This window comes from Ixodes scapularis, unplaced genomic scaffold (genome assembly GCF_016920785.2).
Source record: "Ixodes scapularis isolate PalLabHiFi unplaced genomic scaffold, ASM1692078v2 PGA_scaffold6__148_contigs__length_123643588, whole genome shotgun sequence".
In the NCBI taxonomy this organism is placed as follows: domain Eukaryota; kingdom Metazoa; phylum Arthropoda; class Arachnida; order Ixodida; family Ixodidae; genus Ixodes; species Ixodes scapularis.
This window is the reverse complement of record NW_024609881.1, coordinates 8,355,643-8,375,090: the sequence shown is the minus strand read 5'-3', so window position 1 is coordinate 8,375,090 and position 19,448 is coordinate 8,355,643. Positions and strand designations below refer to the sequence as shown.

The window sequence follows — 19,448 nt, the reverse complement described above, 5'->3', positions numbered from 1 at the left end:
GGAGGCATACAAAATAAGGAAAGATGGGAGCATCTTGCGTCAGCCAGCCATCGTTGGCACTGCTAGACAGCGAGATGACATTATTGGATTCGGGCTAGCTTTTTTAATTCCTGTCTTTATACCATTAATTATAGTCACGTAATGCGCTTGCGCGGGATCGCACTGCCATAAAGTGAAGGGCTGTTTTCGTGTCTTCCTAATAAAATTTCTCAGTTGATAGTCAACGCTTGTCCCCTGTGTTTCTTTTACGTCCTTGTGTTTTTGTGCCATTTCCACGTGGGAAATCTACTTCACTTAGGGCAGGGATGGGCAAGTAGGGAGCTCAGGAATCCCCGAGTGTACTCCGAGGAACTTTCGAGTTCCTAGGAACACGGTGTGAGAACCCATGTCCCTGAAAGTGCACGTGACGTGGGAAAATAGGATAATTTTCGTACAACACTGCCTCCAAGCTTAGAGCCTTCTATTAATGAGAGTTCCCACTGCAGCATGGGTGCATTCCTGCTTATTCTTGACAGCGCATGCAACACAAGAAGAAAATTCTTGACGAGCGACGCCTGTATTGTGGGAACTATATGTTTCAGGCGCGGTTCGGAGCTCTCGTTGGAAGTCATGCGGTGCTGGCCGTCGATGGAACGCTTCTGGAGCGAGGGGACCTCGCAGGACGTCGTCAACGGAGCGTTGCACATGCTGGAAAAGTTGGTGCTCCTCGCACCCGAGGTACGGAGCAAACCCTCAGTTTGCTTTCAGAGGGCCTTTTCTTTATTTGTTATTAAATGCGTAGCATTTCTAGAGTGAGTTGTTGGCTTTTTCATGTCTGCACCTGGGATGTAGCCTCGACAGTGACGTAACACTGACTTTGTCATGGCATTCTTGACAGCTGCTGTCTAAACATAGTAACAGAAATGGGTCCAAAGAAAGAAAACTTTCGGGTCATATCACTTTTACGGGACACCGTGACGTCAAGTGACACAATAATGATGTGTGACACTTTGACGTCACATGACCCGACGTCCTCTCGTATAGTCACGTGACATAGGGTCACGTGGTGACATGATTAGGGTCATGCGACCTTGTGTAACGCTGTGATGTCATTGCGTCGTGGGACAGGACCCGATGTCATGAAGGGTCTATAAATGCTACACATTGAGAGTGCCTTTGGAATACACTAAAGAGAAAGGCAGTTTTTACCTGTTCACTAGGCCCCTGCGGATGTGGGGTACGAAGCGAACCAAAGGTAACTGACAGGGATGCATAAAACGAGGTCACATTTCATCCAGCTTTTCTCACTCGGGAGACATTAAGAAACAAACGGAGTAACGATGTAATTGCGCTGTGAGCATGAGCAAGCAATGTTTGTTTGCGGTGGATCCACAGGTTGGTTCCCCAAAGGGTCCCCATTTTGAACGACTCTTTGGAGTATTCCTCAAGCTTCTCGAACGAAGTGGAGCGACCTTGGCAGATAAGGTAAGATCTCACGCTTGTTTCATTTATGTCATTCTAGTTAAAGCCGCTAAATAAGCTGCACTTCAGGATAGCAACACTTCAGCTACCTTTTCCTTAAAATCATTGTTGCCTGTAGGGACATTATGCGATGAGTGTCGATGAAACATTCGTGTTGACGATACCTCTGTCCATGAAGATTTGTCCACGAAACGAGTTTTGACGAAACGTTAGGCACTCGCCTGCCATGGCCGTCACTCGTGCGCGTCCCTCAGGTGTCAAGTTTTGTGCCCATCCGCGGGCGGCACCGCTTGCGCGTGCCCCTTGCGATGCAAGGGAAAGGCAGGAGGAGGAGGAGGAGAAGGGATGCTTTGCGACGCGTCACGCAGTGCCACGGAGCTTGCCCCCTCCCCCCCCCCCCCCCCCCCCCAGTGGCAGTCAGTTCATTGAACAACGCTTCATCGACAGAATGTTTCATCGACACAGAATACTTCATCGACGGATTGTTTAATTGACAAATCGTTTCATCGACAGCTCAGATTACCCTTTTTCTGTAATAAGCTGCAGGGTCGGTCAAGTGGGTTAACATTTTTGTAATGAGCCGCTGCAGACTGTTGCCGCAGAGCGGCGTGAATGCAGGCGGAGGGTGGGTTAACGCCCACCGCAGTGATACATGCGTGACGAAATGTCCCTGCAGCTTGCAATTCACGTAGGGAGTTTCGCAACTTTTGTGTAGACGAAATGTGTGTCCATGAAACGTGTGTCCATGAAAAGTTGTCCAGGAAACGATGGGGACCCCCTGCGGATGTGCAGCAAAACAAATTTCGGAAGTTGTTACTTCTTGCGGCACCTTGTGGCATTGCTCGTGTCTTCGTTTTTTGTCTTTCGTCGCTTTGCCTGTCTCCACCTTCTTTCATTTCTTGTCGCCATCTTGCGACAGTGTTGCTGAGGTAATGTTGCGAGTTTTTGAGGATGTCGATGAAGCTGACGAAGCTTCCGACGACAATGACATGTCCGGAAGCTTTGACGACAATGAAGTTTTTGGCATCGCGCTGTGATTTATCCGAGAGTGCAGTAAATAAAAATTTGTTTTTTTTGCCCAAACTTTTTTTTATTCTTTTAAAAAAAAGGTATCAACCTATATTTGGATCTTTTTTTTTTATTATTATTCTCGGCGAGTTTAATATAAAGCCATGGGTTGATTTATATTCGAGTGAATACTACTGGAATTTGTTTTCTATGGAATTTGCACTGGCGACATGTACTGTTGCCATTTTGACCACCGACTGGCCGTCTTGTCGATGGCCGGCTCGATTAAAGTATGAATAAAGACCGGTATTTACAAAAATGGAGCACCAGACTCTTTTATGTTCAGACGGCAGGCACAGTCGATCACGACGCAAAATAACTCGAGTAAGCTGGAACAGGCTGCCTCTGCACATAAAAAGACATTGCGAGAAAGTTCATCAACATGGCATCTGGCGAGATTTCGAGCCGCCGGTATGTCACGTGAGACTTCCCTCTATACTTTCCATTCTTTGTAGGTGTTGGTTCTAGACTTGCTCCCTGTCTTTGCAAGCGACATTCGGCCAGATACTGGTCTCAAATTGAGGTAGGTTTTTCTCTTTATTTTTGCCATTGCGCTTGCTGGTTGTTTTTCTGCTTTGACCAGTGGCCTCCGCTTGTGGCCTGCCAAGAACTGGACACTGTTGACGACACAGTCAGTGAGAGACAGGAAATTGATGATCGGTAAAAATGCAAAACAAGAAAAAAAACATTATTTACAATTTTTGAAACTAGAAAGAAGCATCAAGAGTCTATACACTGGCTATGGAAAGGCATTCAAACGACCCTAAGCCATGAATAGTCAATCTTTGGTAACACTGCAACATAAATGAGTGCAAAACAATGTCGTACTATTCATGCTTTTCTGTTCACTTTCCAATGATTTGCAGTTTTTCGATAGCTCCTACTATATAGTTTTCGGCAGACCTTAAATTGTTTCATTCTGCTGATTAAGAGGTTAAAAGGTGCAAACTGAACAGGACGAAAAAAGACACACGTACGACACGGACAAGCGCCAACTTCCAACTGATTTCTTGAAACACGAATGAAGTAGGTATGTTTTTTTGCTCCCTGTTCAATTTGCACCTTTTAACTAGAGGTGTGTGAATGTCAAAATCTTTCGAAGCGAATCATATAGAATAATAAAGGTTACGAATTGAATAGAATATTTTCGAATACGAATAGTAGTTTAGAATAAGCGCATTTTTTAAACAACTGTTTTCTGTTTGATGTGAATTAAACAAGAATGCTCAATCAAAACACAACTGGATTTTTTTTTTCAACAAACATTTATGAAAAGGTTAATTTTATTGCAATAAAAAAAGTGAAAGCCGTTTATAACTCCCTGTAACACCGAATGAGAGCGCAGCTCTTGAGGAGGAGGAGGAGGAGGAGAGAAGGGTATTGGGGGGGGGGGGGGGGTGAAGTGACCTGGGGGGGTCACGTGACAATGGGGGTCACGTGACCTTGGGGGGTCACGTGACCTTGGGGGTCACGTGACGATGCCGATGTCATCAGTGACGTCACTGATGACATCATCAGTGACGATGACGATGCGGACTTCGATGACGTCATCAGCGATGATGACAATGACGATGCGGATGTCAGTGACGTCACTGATGACTTCATCCGTGATGATGACGATGCGGATGCCGGTGACGTCATCAGTGACGTCACTGATGACGTCATCCGTGATGATGACGTCATCCATGATGATGACGATGCGGATGCCGGTAACGTCATCAGTGACGTCACTAATGACGTCATCAGTGATGATGACGATGCGGATGCCGGTGAGGTCATCAGTGACGTCACTGATGACGTCATCAGTGATGATGACGATGCGGATGCCGGTGACGTCATCAGTGACGGTGATGTCATCGGGGAGGTCACGTGACCTCGGCGGTTGGTGACGTGACCCTGGGGTGGTCACGTGACCGCGGGGGGGGGGTGTCACGTGACTTCGGGGTGTCACGTGACGGGAGGGGTCACGTGACCTTGGGGTGACCTTGGGGGTCGCGTGACCTTGGGGTGACCTTGGTTACGCCGACGCCGCTCAAGCCAGGAACGGGCCCCTAAGAGCTGCGCTCTAAAAATGTCACACATGTGACTGATAAAAAACAGATGAGGTAAAACATCAATCAGTAAAACACCATTCAAGAAGTGAAGTTACAGAACGTAAATGAAACTACACAAGTGGATGCGGGTTGACAACCGATCGTGTCGTGGACGAACGCAACCACGTTTATGTAAACGAAAGTACACAAGCAGTGGCGGGCCGGCAGACCACAATAGAACGGCGATAATCGCGCCGTGCAGCTGCACTGACTTTGTGCAATCTCTTTTCGTGTGCAATAGTTCTGCCGATAGAGGGCACCACAAAGAAGCAATACATTAATACATTATCTTTTGGCGGATGGAGCGAGTCTTACTTTTGCCACTGAAAATGGGTAGAAATGAATAACAAAAGGAATACTGGCAAACTGATGAACTGGAAAATCAAGCGGAAAATAACACGAGCCAGATATCTCTGATAGCCGAGGTCAGCCACAAATCCATATCTGAATCCTTAGCACCTTGGCTACTGTAGTGAATATAGGAAGGACCGTAGTGAGTGGAAATCATCGCATTTGTGCTCACGACGATGCAAGTGCCATTACAAATCGTAGACCTTCATCGAATCTATCGCAGCGTTAGCGCATTTTAAAGCATGCTGCGTATTCTTTCTCCCGACTCGATCTGCAGGATTAAAGGAGGTACATATAAATTTTGTTAATAGCTTTTCATTGTTTTTTTGTGAATTCCTGGTGCTTGTAGCCACAAGCCAGACAATAGCACGTCTGACTAAGTTGACCAATACAGAGAAAAAGGAAATAGATGAAGGTTGCGGAGAGTTTGAAATGCGATAACATTCCTAGGGCTACCAAACAGTGAGATAGTGTGCATATGTCCGTCGCGGCTCGACGGCTAAATTTAGCGGGAAGCGTCTCCGCGCAGGGGTAGATAGATCATCAAGCAACTGAGGGGGAGTTAACGTTGGTTCAAACAGCATCGTTTTCTTACGTTGCGAGGCATACATACACTTACGTCGAGATACGACCGCAAGTCACCGGCACGTCCATGCTTCGTGCAAGACGTTGCAACTATTTAATGGAGTAGCTTGACAGGCGGAATAGGAAGCACAACTGTGCCGGTGACTTGCGTTCGTATCTTAACGTAAGAGTACGCAATACGGATCTAAGTGATTTTTTTCAAATTCCGCTGCTTGTGTTATAATACTTTTTGTTAGAGTGTTTCGTGACAGTCTAGACATAAAGAAGTCGTAGAAGACAATCTGCATTAATATTTTTGCACTGGTAGTATCAGTTGTTGCGTGGACCAGTCGCATTGAAGAGCCTTTGGTGGACTCTCCATTTCAGGGACGCCCTGGAAGAGATGGTGGCCCAGCACTTCCCCCTGGACAGCTCGACGTTGCTGCCTGGGGCCCCTGAGTATCTCTGCTACGTCAGTGCCATGCGCAAGGCACGTCCACTTCACATTCTGCTCAGCTGTTTTTCACAAGCAGATACGATACTCACAAAATATAGTTGTTTTTAAACGCCTGGATGGGATAATTGCCCTTTCCGAGAAAAAGCTTGAGATATACGTAAGCACTTATGAGCTGTGAATGCGAATTCTTGCAAGCCGCTCGTCCGCTCTGTTTTCCGTCTGCTGCGTAGTTTTCGTCGCCGGGCAGCGGGCGGGCTCCCCTGGGCGCGCTGGCCTTGGAGGCTCCGTGTTAACGGCGCGCTGAGGGACACGCAGCGCCATGGGGTGAGCGGTTGTGGAAATTGACGAGCGCAGCGGCCAATGAGAGCCCCGTTGACGCGTGCCAGCCAGTGGAACCGAAGGCAAAATCCATCAGCTTTACTTCGCTCCTTTGGGATCGGGGAAACTAGGTGCCAGTTTCGCGCTTTAAACTGATGAAGTCAGCTCGCTCCATGGGACAGTTAATGCTTTCGCATTAAAAACTAACATATATGTCAGGGCAGTGTCTACATTGGAAGGCTAATCTTAAAGAGACACTGATACCCCCCAAACATTTTGTTTATGTTTTGCCAGGCAATCTTTTGTGGTGTCAGGAGACTATTGAATCAATATTTTGATATAGCGCCGCGTGTATTTTAATAAAGTTAAAAAAAGCGACTGCTCGAGACCGAAACTGAAATTGACTGTGGAGAAAGAAGAAATATAGAGGAGAAAGGTACCAAAAAATCACAAAACTCTGCTACTTTTTTTTTTTTTTAATCAACGTATTTGCAGTTTTTAGAAGCCATGTAAAATCGGTGTCATTTTTTGTCTACTTTCAGTATTCAGTGTGTGTTTTCAATGACCCACGACTTTGATTATCTTTGGTGGTTGTGTCTAAACCATAGAAAGCGGCCCCGCGACCACGGGTAAGAGAATCGGCACAAGTTAAACCGGCCAGTTCTCGATCGATGGTTTTCGGGCAAAAAGAAAACAAATTTCGAGCCACAAATTGTGTCTTGGGTAGTTGGGCTCTCATATGTCATGCAGAAATAAAAACCTTGGCGAGCATAAATATACCGTCAGTGTCCCTTTAACTTACTAGGAGTGATTCCGAAACATACTTTTATTCTGGCACGTCTTAATACTAAAAATAAATCTTGCAACCCAAGGTATTGCTCTAAATTATGTTGATATTTTTTTAGGCATTTTTGCGCCTAGTTAGATCCAATTCGGTTATAACAAAATAGCAGCTATAGTGAAGCGATCACGATTTCTCATTTTCAGGTGTACTTTTTCAGTATATTTTTGTCTATTTTAGTGAAGTATATTGAGTGGCTCCCATGGATATAGCAAAATATAATATAGCAAAATATAGCAAAATATAGCAAATAAAAAAATTTTAATTAAAAAAAAATGTTACCAAGGCGTGGAGTGCCGCATTTCGCTGCCTTGGCCGAGCAGTCGCCCAGAAGGGGCAGCACACGATGCTGCAAAGGCCTGTTGGTGCAGCCTCTGCATTGTCGTCTGCTTCCTGCTTCTTACGTGGAAAGCGGCTTTTCCGCATCGCACGTGGAGAAGCCATCGTAGCATGCCGATAGGGGTGTTCGGAGCGCTAGAGGCAACATACTGACGTGGAGATCCTAGATTTAAGAGAGGGAGCAACTCCCACCATGGAGAGCATTTGCAATTGGCGGACTTTTTCTGGGCGCACTGGCACAAATGCGCATGCGTTGGGTTGCTGCGTGGCGAACAGGAAACTCGGCAGAGGCTTTTGTTTTTTATTTATAACTTACTGCAGACCATGATGGTCCAAGCAGTAGTGAATACAACGAAATATATTGTCCGCATTATAAGCAAATATACACCGCAAAATCTTCGACAAAAATGTGACAAAAACAATTGCAGTGGAATCTTGATTATGCGTCCTTGGTTTATGCGATATTCCGCATTTTGCGACGAATTTTCCCGATCTGGACAAACTCCCCATAGAAATAATGTATTAAAATTTAGGTTTACACGACACGCAATTCTACGCATCCTGCGTCATACGATGTTCCGGCGAGAAAGGTGCGACGAATTCGACGGTTGCATAAGGAGGGGGGCGGCGGCGTGGCAACGTGGAAGCATTCTGCATGCCGTTTCAGAGGGTTCAAAAACACGCCGCCGGCAACCCAAGACAGCCGCAGCGCCGGGAGAGGGCAGGAGACCGCGCTTTCCCTTCTCCTCCCCGGAACTGAACCAGAGTTGAATAACCGGGCTGAAAAAAGAAACGGTTTCACACCCTGCTCTAGACACATTCCGCATTACAGTGTAGACTGCATATAACGTATGTCGCGGGAGTCGCGAAAATCCGCACTATAAACGGTACCGCGCTATAACTAAAACATAAATTTTTCAGGCCAAAATGCATACCATCAGACAACTTACCTTTGTAAAAGAATTTATTATATATTAGATGAAAATAAAGCTTAGTTTGAGGAAAGTCTTTATTTCACCAGACTAGTACAGTTCTGTCTCAAGTGTGTCACGCATTTTGAAAGAAATGAGCGACTTTTGCCTGGCGCAGCCTTTTAACGGCGTCGCGGGTTGCGGACGGACGTTGCGAGCGTTCAGGATTGCTAACCCTAATCACTTTTCTCTGGTGATGAAAACGCATGAAAATTCGCATCCTTTATACGTTACGTGCATGAAATGCTCCAAAAGCATGAAATGCGCGCATGAAATGCTCCAAATAAGAAATCCGGGCGATGTTCGAAAACACAAATGCTTAGAAAGCACCACTGTAGTCGCAAGTAAACAAACACAACGACACGGGCGTTTCTGCCGTCTTGAGAGTGCCGCCACAACATCGCCGCACGAATAGGTGGATCTTCCCTTCTAGCACGTGCTGGGTTATCATAGCGACACACAACGAAAATTCTCAATCAAGGATAGCGCTTTTACACAGAACGATGAGCTTCCACTACGCCGTCGACGTCGACGATCACCACCGACGCCATGTTTGCGGATAGAAGAAGCCGGCCGGCCCGCGACCGGCAGGCAACGCGCGCGAATGGCTGGTTGGGCTCACCAACGCCTTGCGCCTTGCAGGGCCGTAACCAGGGGGGGGGGGGATAGGGGGTTCTGACCCCCCCCCCGAAATTTTTTTCTGGGTACGGCCCTGGTCGGTGCACTGGCAGCCAGCCGATTTTAATCTCCACCTCTGCGCACGCACAGTGGCGCCGGTCGGCTACCGGGTACCAAACCGGGACCGGTTCTCCGGTTTGCTGTAACTCTCCATTATATGCCACCGATGCACATGATTCATAGGCGAAAATAAGACAATAGACACTTTCAAAATGGCCACCGTTGTCCCCGAAAACCCCCCCCCCCCCCCCCCCCCCCCCCCGAAATTTTTTTCTGGGTACGGCCCTGGCGCCTTGCACCGTGAACGACACGTGCGTGCGTCCCTCCGTCGCTGTGGCAACTGAAGCTTCTCTCTTCGCTTCTCCCCGCTTCTTTGAGCAACCTCCTTGCCATCCTTGCCCCCGTGAGTGCCGCTTGCGGCTAGCGCCGTTATCTGGTGTCGCACAGGGAAGCGTGCTCGCTGCGCCGGTCGGTTGGCGCGGTCGGCGGGCTGTTCCAGAAACCGCACTATAACCAGTATTTCCCTTCGCGCGCCTGCATTTTATGCGGTATGTAATTACATGGAGTTCTATGGGGAGGCGAACCGGTGGTTTAAAAATGCCGCGTTATACCCGGTCCTGCACTATAAGCGGTTACGTTGTAAGTGGTCTATACTGTAATAGGAAGCAGTTTGAGCACCGTAGCCTTATATGCGAAGCATTTAGGGCCTGGGTTCTTGGGAAGTTCCCCGGAGCACACTGGCGGGTCCACCGAGCTTTCCTCGACTGTTCCTAAGTAAAGTGTTTTTCCTTCCTTCGGCAGGTCTGACCCAGCCACTATGCACAAAGGCAGAGATTAGCAACTGCTTATGACTCAATGCCTCCTCTTGTGTACGACGACATAACGCACTGGGGGGCCATCTGTCGAGTGGAATACTTTACCCCCTTTGTTTTATTATTCTTTTTCATTGACAGTGCTATCCATTTCTCATAGATATATTTGATCCCGCAAATGAAACCTTTGCTCTAATGAAATGCAGTTTCACTGCCACCTTGTAGATGGCGCCAGCGTGCCAGTGTGCTCCCATAAAAGATCACTAGAGCCAGGTCGTATGCAAACGCAAGTATGTGAACGGGCCTTAGCTATGAGCTAAACGCTCTTGTAGTATTTTAGTTTTTCATTGAACTTCCACGCTACATAGGTGGCGCCACCAAACGCCACTAGCACAAGTGTTCTACACTACATAGATGGCGCCACCAACCACCATTGGGCCCGTGCCCTCAGGCTGGCTGCCCCAGGGTGTTGAGCCCCATGTTGTTGACTGTTGGTAAAGTCGGTACGGCTCGAGGTACCTTCTGTGTCAGACGGGTCTTTCTTCCGGGGCTTTTCCTGCCCCAAGCTCTGCCGGCCACGGCCTCATCGGCATCTGAGATCCTCGTCATTTCTGAAGGCTAGCGTGGGTTCTGCGCATCCTTTATTTTGTGGGTTTTCCTTTTTCTAATTACGACAGCTCTCTGGTATCTGCAATGTTGTTTAGAAGGACCCTGATTCGGGGGATGCTTTCTTCAGATGGTGGCGGGTCTGGAACGGAGCGGAAGCCCGGTGCTGCTCGAGCTGCTCATCCGGGTGCTGTACCGCGAGCGCGGCAGCCACTTTCTCGAGGCGGAAGTTCTGCTCGCTCTGCAGCGCACCTTAACCAGGCAAGTGTTACGGAATTCACTCAATCTCACTCCTGAGCACGGCCTAGAATTTATACTGTCGAGACTGGTTATAATCAAGTGGACGGGAATCGTAAGTCGCTTCGCTGTATCTGCTTCTTTGTTATATCTAAACTAAAAGAAACGTGCAAAGACAAAAAAAAAAAAAGCTAACACGGGCCGTCACGGGCACGTGCTCATCGTACCTACAGAAAAAGGTCAAGGCTTCCCTGCACGCACTCTCTGCTAGATCGGAGCCGCTTCTCGCTAACTCCGAGAAGCTCCAAGTGAGAAAAGATCCTGCGATCTATGCACGGACCGCTTCGACGGCTGCCATGGAGGCCATCAGCGGCCGCCGCCTAGAATAAAGAGCGGGGACAGCTGCTCGATTTGGGTCACGTGATTTGTGGGCTGCATTTGCAAAACGAGCTGCAGCCTGCAAGGAGTCAAAAGCACCGTCTGCAAACGTGTCCCCCTCTCCACCCAGTTTCCTCTCCACACTGACCACGAGACGACCAAATGCAGACGCCAGTCTGAAAAAAAAGTGGGGGTGTGGAGGGAATTTATTAGCTATTGGGCCGTGTGAAAGGAAGAATAGAAAACATAAAAAGCATTTTATCACTTTTGTGTTCGTACAACGCATGCTGAAAAGCGTGCCACAGAAATGAAGTGCGGCGACACCCGAAAATGCAATGCGGGCGCTGGCCAATTCAAGCCAAGTCAAGCGAGGTCAAGTCACAGGGTGTCTACCGACCGGGAAAACCGGTAATTGTCAGGGAATTTTAAGACACCTGGAAAAGTCGGGGAATTGTCAGGGAAATTTCCAAAAAAGGTTGCCGAGTCAGGGAATTTATTTCATGTTCGCCCACTCATGCTAGAAGCGGCAGGCACGGGCAGGCGGAGCCACGAGCGCAGTTAAGTGCAGCGGCATGACGTCTGCGCATCTCAATGAGACGAGCCGCCGGGTCTGGTTGAAGTGCCGAATGTCGAAAGTTGGCGTGGCGGCGCTGCAATCGATCTAGCTTGGAACGCGATGCGGCGACGTGGAGTGCAGCTATCGCAAACGCTGATGAACGCCGCTACACGCAGCTGGACGCGCTGTGAACCAGCCGCGATGCGAACGCTGGAGGATGCTGCTAACGCCGCGAAAGCGAACATGAAGGCACCCTAGGCGCAGCGCCGCCACGCCAACTTTCCACGCCCTGCGCTTCACACGAGAGCATGTGCAGGGCAGAGCAGTTCGTCGTTCTTCTAGTACACTCGAGCCACTAAATTATCTACACTTTAGAGCAGCAACACTAAAGTATGACGGCTAAAGCGCTATGGGCTAAAGAGTTACTAGTGAAGCGGAGTGGCAGCGGCTACTTTGCTTAGTTCGGGACTCCAGGACTGTCAGGTGATGTTGCTCTAGTACGCTCTGGAGTTATCGTGACGCAGAAGAAACAGTTACTCTAGCCGATACTAGGTGGCGCGAGTCACCACTCATTCAGAAGAGAACAGTCGTCGGTTCATCTACCTTCTGAGAGGCGCGTGCCAGAGCCATATATGGCACGCGCCTAGCGATCCATTTGTTTGTCAGATATGTTTTCGGTCCCCGTAAACGCAACTGACCGCCTGCACTCTGCGAGCTCTGCCACGTTCGTTTGTGGCTTTGGGTTTGGCGTTCTACTGTGTTATTTTACTGAAGTGGAGATACGTGAAAGTGACTATGTTGCTGTCGAAGAAGTGCTCCTTCAACCTCGACTGGACAAACTTGGACATATCCACGAATGCGAGTTGGATTCGGCCAGTTCCAAACGATCCAAATAGTGCTCGCTGCACAATGTGCTGCAAGAAGTTCTCCCTGAGCAATATGGGGAAACGTGCGATTACTAGTCATGTTGAGGGTAAGAAACATCAAGCTGCTATGAAATCTCTGCAAAGCGTTTCCCAGACTTCAATCGTATCATTTTTCAAGACTGCGTCAAATGTGGACTTGCCTTCCGCTACAGCAACGGGCGTTTTTTCGGGAGGTAGCGCTAGTGCTTGTAGCGCTCCGGCAGTGCGTCTATCCACCGCCACGGAAGCTCTTAGCCCGTCTGTGAAGACGTCGGTGAGTGGATTTTTATTGAAAGATGAAGTCACAAAGGCCGAGATCATGTGGTGCTTGAACACTATAATGACTCGTGGATCTTTCCATTCAGCGACAGCATCTGCCTCGCTGTTTCCGTTGACGTTCCCCACGTGTGAGACCGCCAGAAAAATGCAGCTTGGAAAAGACAAAGTGGGATACACCATATGTCATGGTATCGGTCCATACTTTCAAGAGAAGTTGCTAGCAAGCCTCTCTAGTGTGCCACATCTGGTGGTTGCTTTTGATGAGTCACTGAACAAAGTAACCCAGAGAGAACAAATGGATGTACTGGTCAGGTACTGGGACCAAACTGACGCCACTGTAAAAACACGCTACCTAACTTCGTGTTTCCTGGGGCACACCTGCGCAGAAGACTTCGCATCTGCTTTCAGGAAAGGCACAGAAGTCATTAAGCAGACAAAGATACTACAAGTGTCAATGGATGGACCCAATGTAAATTTGAAGTTTCTGAGGTCCCTCAAAGAAGAACTTAGAGCCTCCGACACCAATCACCAGATCCTGGACATTGGAAGCTGTGGACTCCACATCGTCAGCGGTGCATTCAAGGCAGGTCACGCTGCGACGCACTGGGATCTGGTAGTGTTTCTTCGTGGGAGCTATAACCTGTTCAAGTGTGTGCCGGCACGTCGTGCAGACTACATTCACTTCACGGGAAGTGCTCTGTTTCCGTTTGAAGTTCTGCTCAGTAAGGTGGCTGGAGAATAGCAAGGTGATCTCGAGAGCGCTTGATGTTATTCCAAACTTGGTTAAGTTTGTGGAATGTTCGAAGGAAGCAAAAAAAAGGCCAGCATGTGCAAGCTACAGCACTGTTGAAAAGGCAGTAGGTGACCAGATGCTGCCAGTGAAATTGGCGTTTATGCTCTCGATTTCTGAAGAACTTGAGCCATTTCTGGCTGAATTCCAGACAGGCAAGCCCATGCTTCCCTTCCTTGCCCCTGCGTTGGATCGCCTCTTACGGTCACTGCTGGCTAGAGTCGTCAAGAAAGATATCCTACAAGCTGCCAACACATCTTCCAAGCTGCTTAGGATCGACTTGGACAACTTCGTTGCAGCTGCTGCATTCGACATTGGGTTTGCTGCTAAAAATGAGCTTCGCAAGATCCAGAAACCATCGCAACTGACTGTGCTCAGCTTCAAAAAAGACTGTATTTCCTTCGTGAAGAGGTGTTCACAAAAAGTGATGGAAAGGTCACCTTTGAAATACAAGTTGACAAGAGGTGCAAGCTGCTTGGATTCGGCTAGTGCGTTGTCCCCGGAGGTTGGTGAGAAACAACTGTGCATTGCACTGGAGGTGCTAACGGAGCACCAGTGGATGACTGGCTTGGAAGCAGAGCGGGCCCACCGTTCCTATGTAGATATATGCTCACTCAGCTCTGTACAGGCAGCGTTGAAGGACTTTGACAGGAAAGAGCAGAGGCTGGACGCCCTCTGGTTTGAGTTGTGTTCACGGGTCCACAAAGAGCTATTTTCGTTTGTCAAGCTAATACTCTGCTTGTCTCATGGTAACGCAGCTGTGGAACGGGGTTTCTCTGTGAATAAAGAGTGCCTTGTCGAACACCTCAAGGAAGAGTCGCTGATAGCCCAAAGAGTGGTGTATGATGGAGTGTCAGCAATGGGAGGGTTGGCCAAAGTTGATCTTACAAACATGATGCTGCAAATGGTTCGTGGTGCCAATGCCCAGTGGAAGGAGGAGCTACAAAGAAAGAGGCAAGAGAGATTGGACGCTTCAGAAGCCGAAAGGAAGAAGAAAAGAGTGGCCACTCTAGTCAGGGAGCTTCAACAAAAGAAGCAAAGGGTCCTAAACGAGGCGCAATTGCAGGCTTCTCGTTTTGACGAAGAAATTAACTCCCTGAAACAGTGATCCCTGATCAATGCTGTATTCCAAACATCTTCAAGAGTGAAGACAGTTGCTTTATTTAACTTAAATCAAATATTTTACGTTGTGAATAGTGTCTATCTATAATATATTGCATTTTGGTGTCAGTGGTTGTTTCTGGGTGTGGGTCAGGGAATTTAGTTAAGATAGTCAGGGAAAACCTGGAAAAGTCAGGGAATTTGAAAAAAACAATTTGGTAGACACCCTGAGTCAAGTCAACACAAGCCAAGCCAAGACCACCGACCGTGTTTACGCAATCGTGTTAACGCAATCCTGCAGCACCAGGTGTTTGCTTATGCAAAGAGACCGGAACGAGAATGATTGTGAGCGTGTATCATCGGGTCCAGCGGTCTTTTTTCTGCCTGCGCATTTTTTAGTTTTTGCTCCACAGTGGTCTGGTGTTTGTATGTTGGTGCTTCTGTTTCGTGCCTTGTTTGGATTGTGGGCTGCCGAGGAGCTCGCAAGGAAGAAAAAGGAACTACCAGACAAGTGGTTCGGTCTTCTGTGATGTGGGCACCGCTTGTCTGCGAAGTTCCCTAGTGCTTCTCTGCGATATCTTCAAAGTCGCCAAGTGACTTGCAAACGGAAAGACCCGAGCAGTGAGGACAAGTGCAGTCGAAACGTACAGTGATATTTCTTTGAATTTCATTGCCTTTGCACTTTGCTGTGCCCGAGTGCGGTAAATTTATGCGGCCTTGGCTCGCGTTATAATAGTAATAATATTTTGTTTTGTTTTGTTTGTGAGGGCATCGAAATTTCCCCTCGCGTTATAGTCGTGGTCGCGTTATATTCGTGCAAATACGGTACTTTTTTTAAATAATCACGAAATTTCTTTTCACTATATCCGTGGGAGCCGATCAATTTTTTTCACTAAAAACAGACACAAATACTTTTAAAAATTGTAAATGGGAATGGGAAATCGTGATTGTTTCGCGATAGCGGCTATTTCATTATAACTGACTTAGTTATAAACAATCGTGACAGGATAGGTGAGGACACTGCGTGCGCTGCAGCTGCCAGATAAGGTCCTCTTCTCGCCTTGGTTGCAACCGGCGCCACCAGATGACTGATCGGCTAGTGTTTTCGGGTTGCAGGTTCAGTTTCCCATGCTTCTTTATGAGAGATATGCTTGTTTTTAAAGTTGTTTACTTGGTGTGCCAGATCATGTAGAACTTGGCACTTGCACTTCACATGTTGCAACTTCGTCATTAAATCTAGTTTCATGCCCCATTGGCGGCAAGGACATTTTTATTGATGTATTGAAGGGCAGAGATCTGTGGTACAGTGTACTTTGGATGGTTTCTGATGCGATACACGCACAATATGCTCATGCGCTCCCCGGATTTTTCAGAATAATCTAGACAAGTTTAAATTTATTCAGGACTCTCGACGTCACGAGATTTTGTGGAGAGTTACACTTTATTATTTGAGAGCCAGCTGCATGCGCCAACGGCCACTTGCTATAGGAGTCCTGTTTTTTTACGGCTGCTCGCGCTTTTATTTACCCTTCCTCGTGGCGATGAATCGCAGATCGCGTAGTCTGGGGTATGATCCCCACTGTGCAGCTGGGCAAATCTTGCTAATTGCAAATAATTATGCTTAATTATGATTAAGTAGGCTTAATTATGATTAAGCGTGAATGCCATTTTACTCTCATAATGAACACACCTTTTTTCCCAAGAAATTGATGCATATTTGGGCGCACCCACGGCTGGTTGGGGAGGCGCCACCGTAACCATGCTTTATAAATTGCGAACATTTTTAGGGCGCTTTCGGCGAGCCTTTTGCTGAAGGAAAAGCGCTCTATGAAGCTCACTCAGCAGACAGAGTGGCGCGACCGTTCTTAGACCTGACCACTTTAACGATTTCACTATCCGAAAGCAGACCACAGACGACGGCATGTTTATTGACATCAGTGCATCCGATAGGCGAAGAATGTCCAGGGCTGGGCAATTCCTCGACCCAAGCTTCGTCAAGTGTGCGCGCCGCTCTGTTTCATGGTTGATCACTTCCGCAAATATGCACTTGCAGCCATTACGTGAGCGACTTGGCTTGGCTTCATCCGTTGAAAAACATGTACTCGAAAAAACGATGACACATGTACCTGTGTGGGTGATGACACACAGGTACACATGTACCTGTGTGGGTCATACCCCATTAGGTGATGTACCAATGCATTCAAATATTAGCGGGCCAACCTAAGATTTAGGATTTTTTTTTTTGTTAGACGAAGGAACGTTTTATTTGGTGTTGAACAAACGAAGCTCTTCCGTTTTTGTATTTATTTATAGTGCAGTCTTCCGTTTTGAGTTTTTGAACTGCGGTGCGGTACATAAACATTGGTTCGCTAATATTTTTTCCGTTATGGTTTTCTAGGTGTGGAGAGACTAAGCAGCAGCAGTTAATAGAGGCTGCCTACAAGTGTGGTGCGACCAATCAGGGCCTTCTGATCTCTGCCCGCCTCTCACTGGCGTCGAAGCTTCTGCCGCTGCTGCTCAAGAGCTGCTCCAAACCCGCCCTGCATCACTTTTTCGTAGACAATGTCACTGCCATGGTGGATGCAGTTGCTGCCAAGATACGCCATGTAAGTCAGAACCAAGTGCTGTAAAGGCCAATTCACACGCTCGCGTTTGACGATGACCGACTGACTTTAAGACTGGTTTTGAAGACTTGCCATAGCTTAAGAGGATATCGTAGCTCCCGAGCCCTATGCAATTCTAATGGCAACTTGAAATGGCTCCAGGCGGCCCTACAAGTCGTTTATCGCTGCTTCTCGTTGTCTAGCTCTCTCTGGTGACACCAGGGAGAGCTAGTTGTTTTACCCGTGACCAAGCAGCGCTGCGCTGAAAACGCTAACTCCTTTGGTCGTTAAATGAAGACGTTCCAAAGCAAAAAGGCTGCCCTTCTGAGATATAGGCATTCCTTCGCATCAAAAACTGCCTGGCTTAGACATTCCATCCGCACTCTGCTGAGTGGGTAAATGAAACTGCGCAAATAAAAATGATCGTTATTAAATGCATTGAAGCTGCGATTGCACTTTATGGGATTTTTTAAGCAGCACTTTTTATGAAACTTTAGCGGAGATGTTTTTCCTTAAAGCGGGGAATTTCCTACTGTATGTCAAGTGACCCGATGCCATGAGATGTTGTGTCACGTAATGAAGAGAATGAGCTGAGCCAGTTGGGCCATGCTTGTGGATAGAATCAACTCTATCTTAATCGGCTGCTTCTATCCACGTTGCACCACGACTTCGCCACATGAGACCCCAGGTCGCGCGGTATCGTGTTGACCTGACGGCTCGACACCCTGACGTAAATTTCTCCATTAGGGGGGAAACTGATGTTACGTGGCACCGTGCTGTCACCCGACACAGCAATCTTATGCGGTGAGTTGAGCCTAGCGGGGAAGGCCCATGGAGGGTTCTAATATTTAAAAGTTTGAGCAGCCCCGCTCTAAGCATAGCTTTTTAGGAAACGGTAAAGGCGACTTCTCGTTTGTTTTCGTCGCTTGCCCAGGGCTCGGAGTCCGAGTTGACGAGCAAGATCGTGGCCCTGTCCTGCCTCGAGGTCCTTTACTCCTGCTGCCTCAAGGACGACGTCACGGGGAAGCAGTCGTCCGTCAACGCCGCCTTCTGCCGCTCGCGAGGCATCGTCGACGTCGTGGGGAATGAACTCACCAAGGAGATCACTAAGTAAGCTTTTGATAGCGGGAACGCAGCACTATGAACCGGTAGAGGAAATGAATGCGACAAGCACCAACTAGGATTGCGCATCTTAATGCTCAAAGTTAAGGTGAGATATTGAGCATGATGGTAAACCCGGGGACTGGGGTGGCCAAATTCAAATTTTGCGTTGTAGTCCTTCGCGAAAACTCGCAGTGCCTCGAAAGAGCTTGCGCAGTCAGGGCACGCGTCAAAAAGCAATGAGCACGTCCTGGAGGCCGGGCGTTAAAGAAAAAGAGTGATTGTTAGAAGCCAGGCATTTTAAAAAGATTCTGCACAGTTCTCACTTTGACAGTGGCTGTAGCCAACACCAACTTGTGCCGGCGCACAGCCATCCGAGCAGACGGACTTGCCTGCTGTGTGGCTAGACCTTAGGATGTTTGTAGCGGGTCCAAAGAATGAGACAGTTATGGAATGCTGAGGAGGTTCCTTGTAGGCAGATTATGGATCGGGCACGGGGGCGGGATCGAGAGCAGAAGTGAAAAAGATCTGAAAATCCTCAAAATCATGCTCGGGTGGTGGCAAAGAAACGAGAATGATGCCACAATAATTGTGAATACGCAATCCTTCTCAGATTGTGGGAACCTCGGCCGGCACTCAATTCCGCCGACTGGGTAGGCAGGTTGCTTTGCTTTGGAGCGTGCAAGGCGGCTGGGCTGGGGTCGCTTGCATACTCCCAAACCATTTGGAGACTCACTTCAAACACACAGGCAGGAAGTATTTGTTGCCCATCCTGCCCAGATTAGAAAAAGAAGGATATCATTCTTGCACTGGTCCGTGCACTCGTGAAACTGTCAAACTTGTCAGAGCTGTCTCGTGGTTTTTAGAGCGCAGCTCTTAGGCGCCCGTTTCCGGCTTGAGCGGCGTCGCCGTCGGCGTAACCAAGGTCACCCCAAGGTC

General features: G+C 48.0%; 1 protein-coding gene across 1 annotated transcript in view; it reads left to right on the top strand.

Moving 5' to 3' along the window:
• LOC8026835 (DNA-dependent protein kinase catalytic subunit) overlaps positions 1-19,448 on the top strand; it is a 374,591-nt gene that overhangs the window by 148,183 nt on the left and 206,960 nt on the right. The window contains exons 39-45 of the mRNA XM_029967180.4: positions 582-717; positions 1,375-1,464; positions 2,985-3,052; positions 5,925-6,027; positions 10,690-10,820; positions 17,204-17,411; positions 18,343-18,518. Of these exons, the coding sequence (XP_029823040.2) occupies positions 582-717; positions 1,375-1,464; positions 2,985-3,052; positions 5,925-6,027; positions 10,690-10,820; positions 17,204-17,411; positions 18,343-18,518 (912 nt within the window). The remainder of the gene's footprint in view (positions 1-581; positions 718-1,374; positions 1,465-2,984; positions 3,053-5,924; positions 6,028-10,689; positions 10,821-17,203; positions 17,412-18,342; positions 18,519-19,448) is intronic.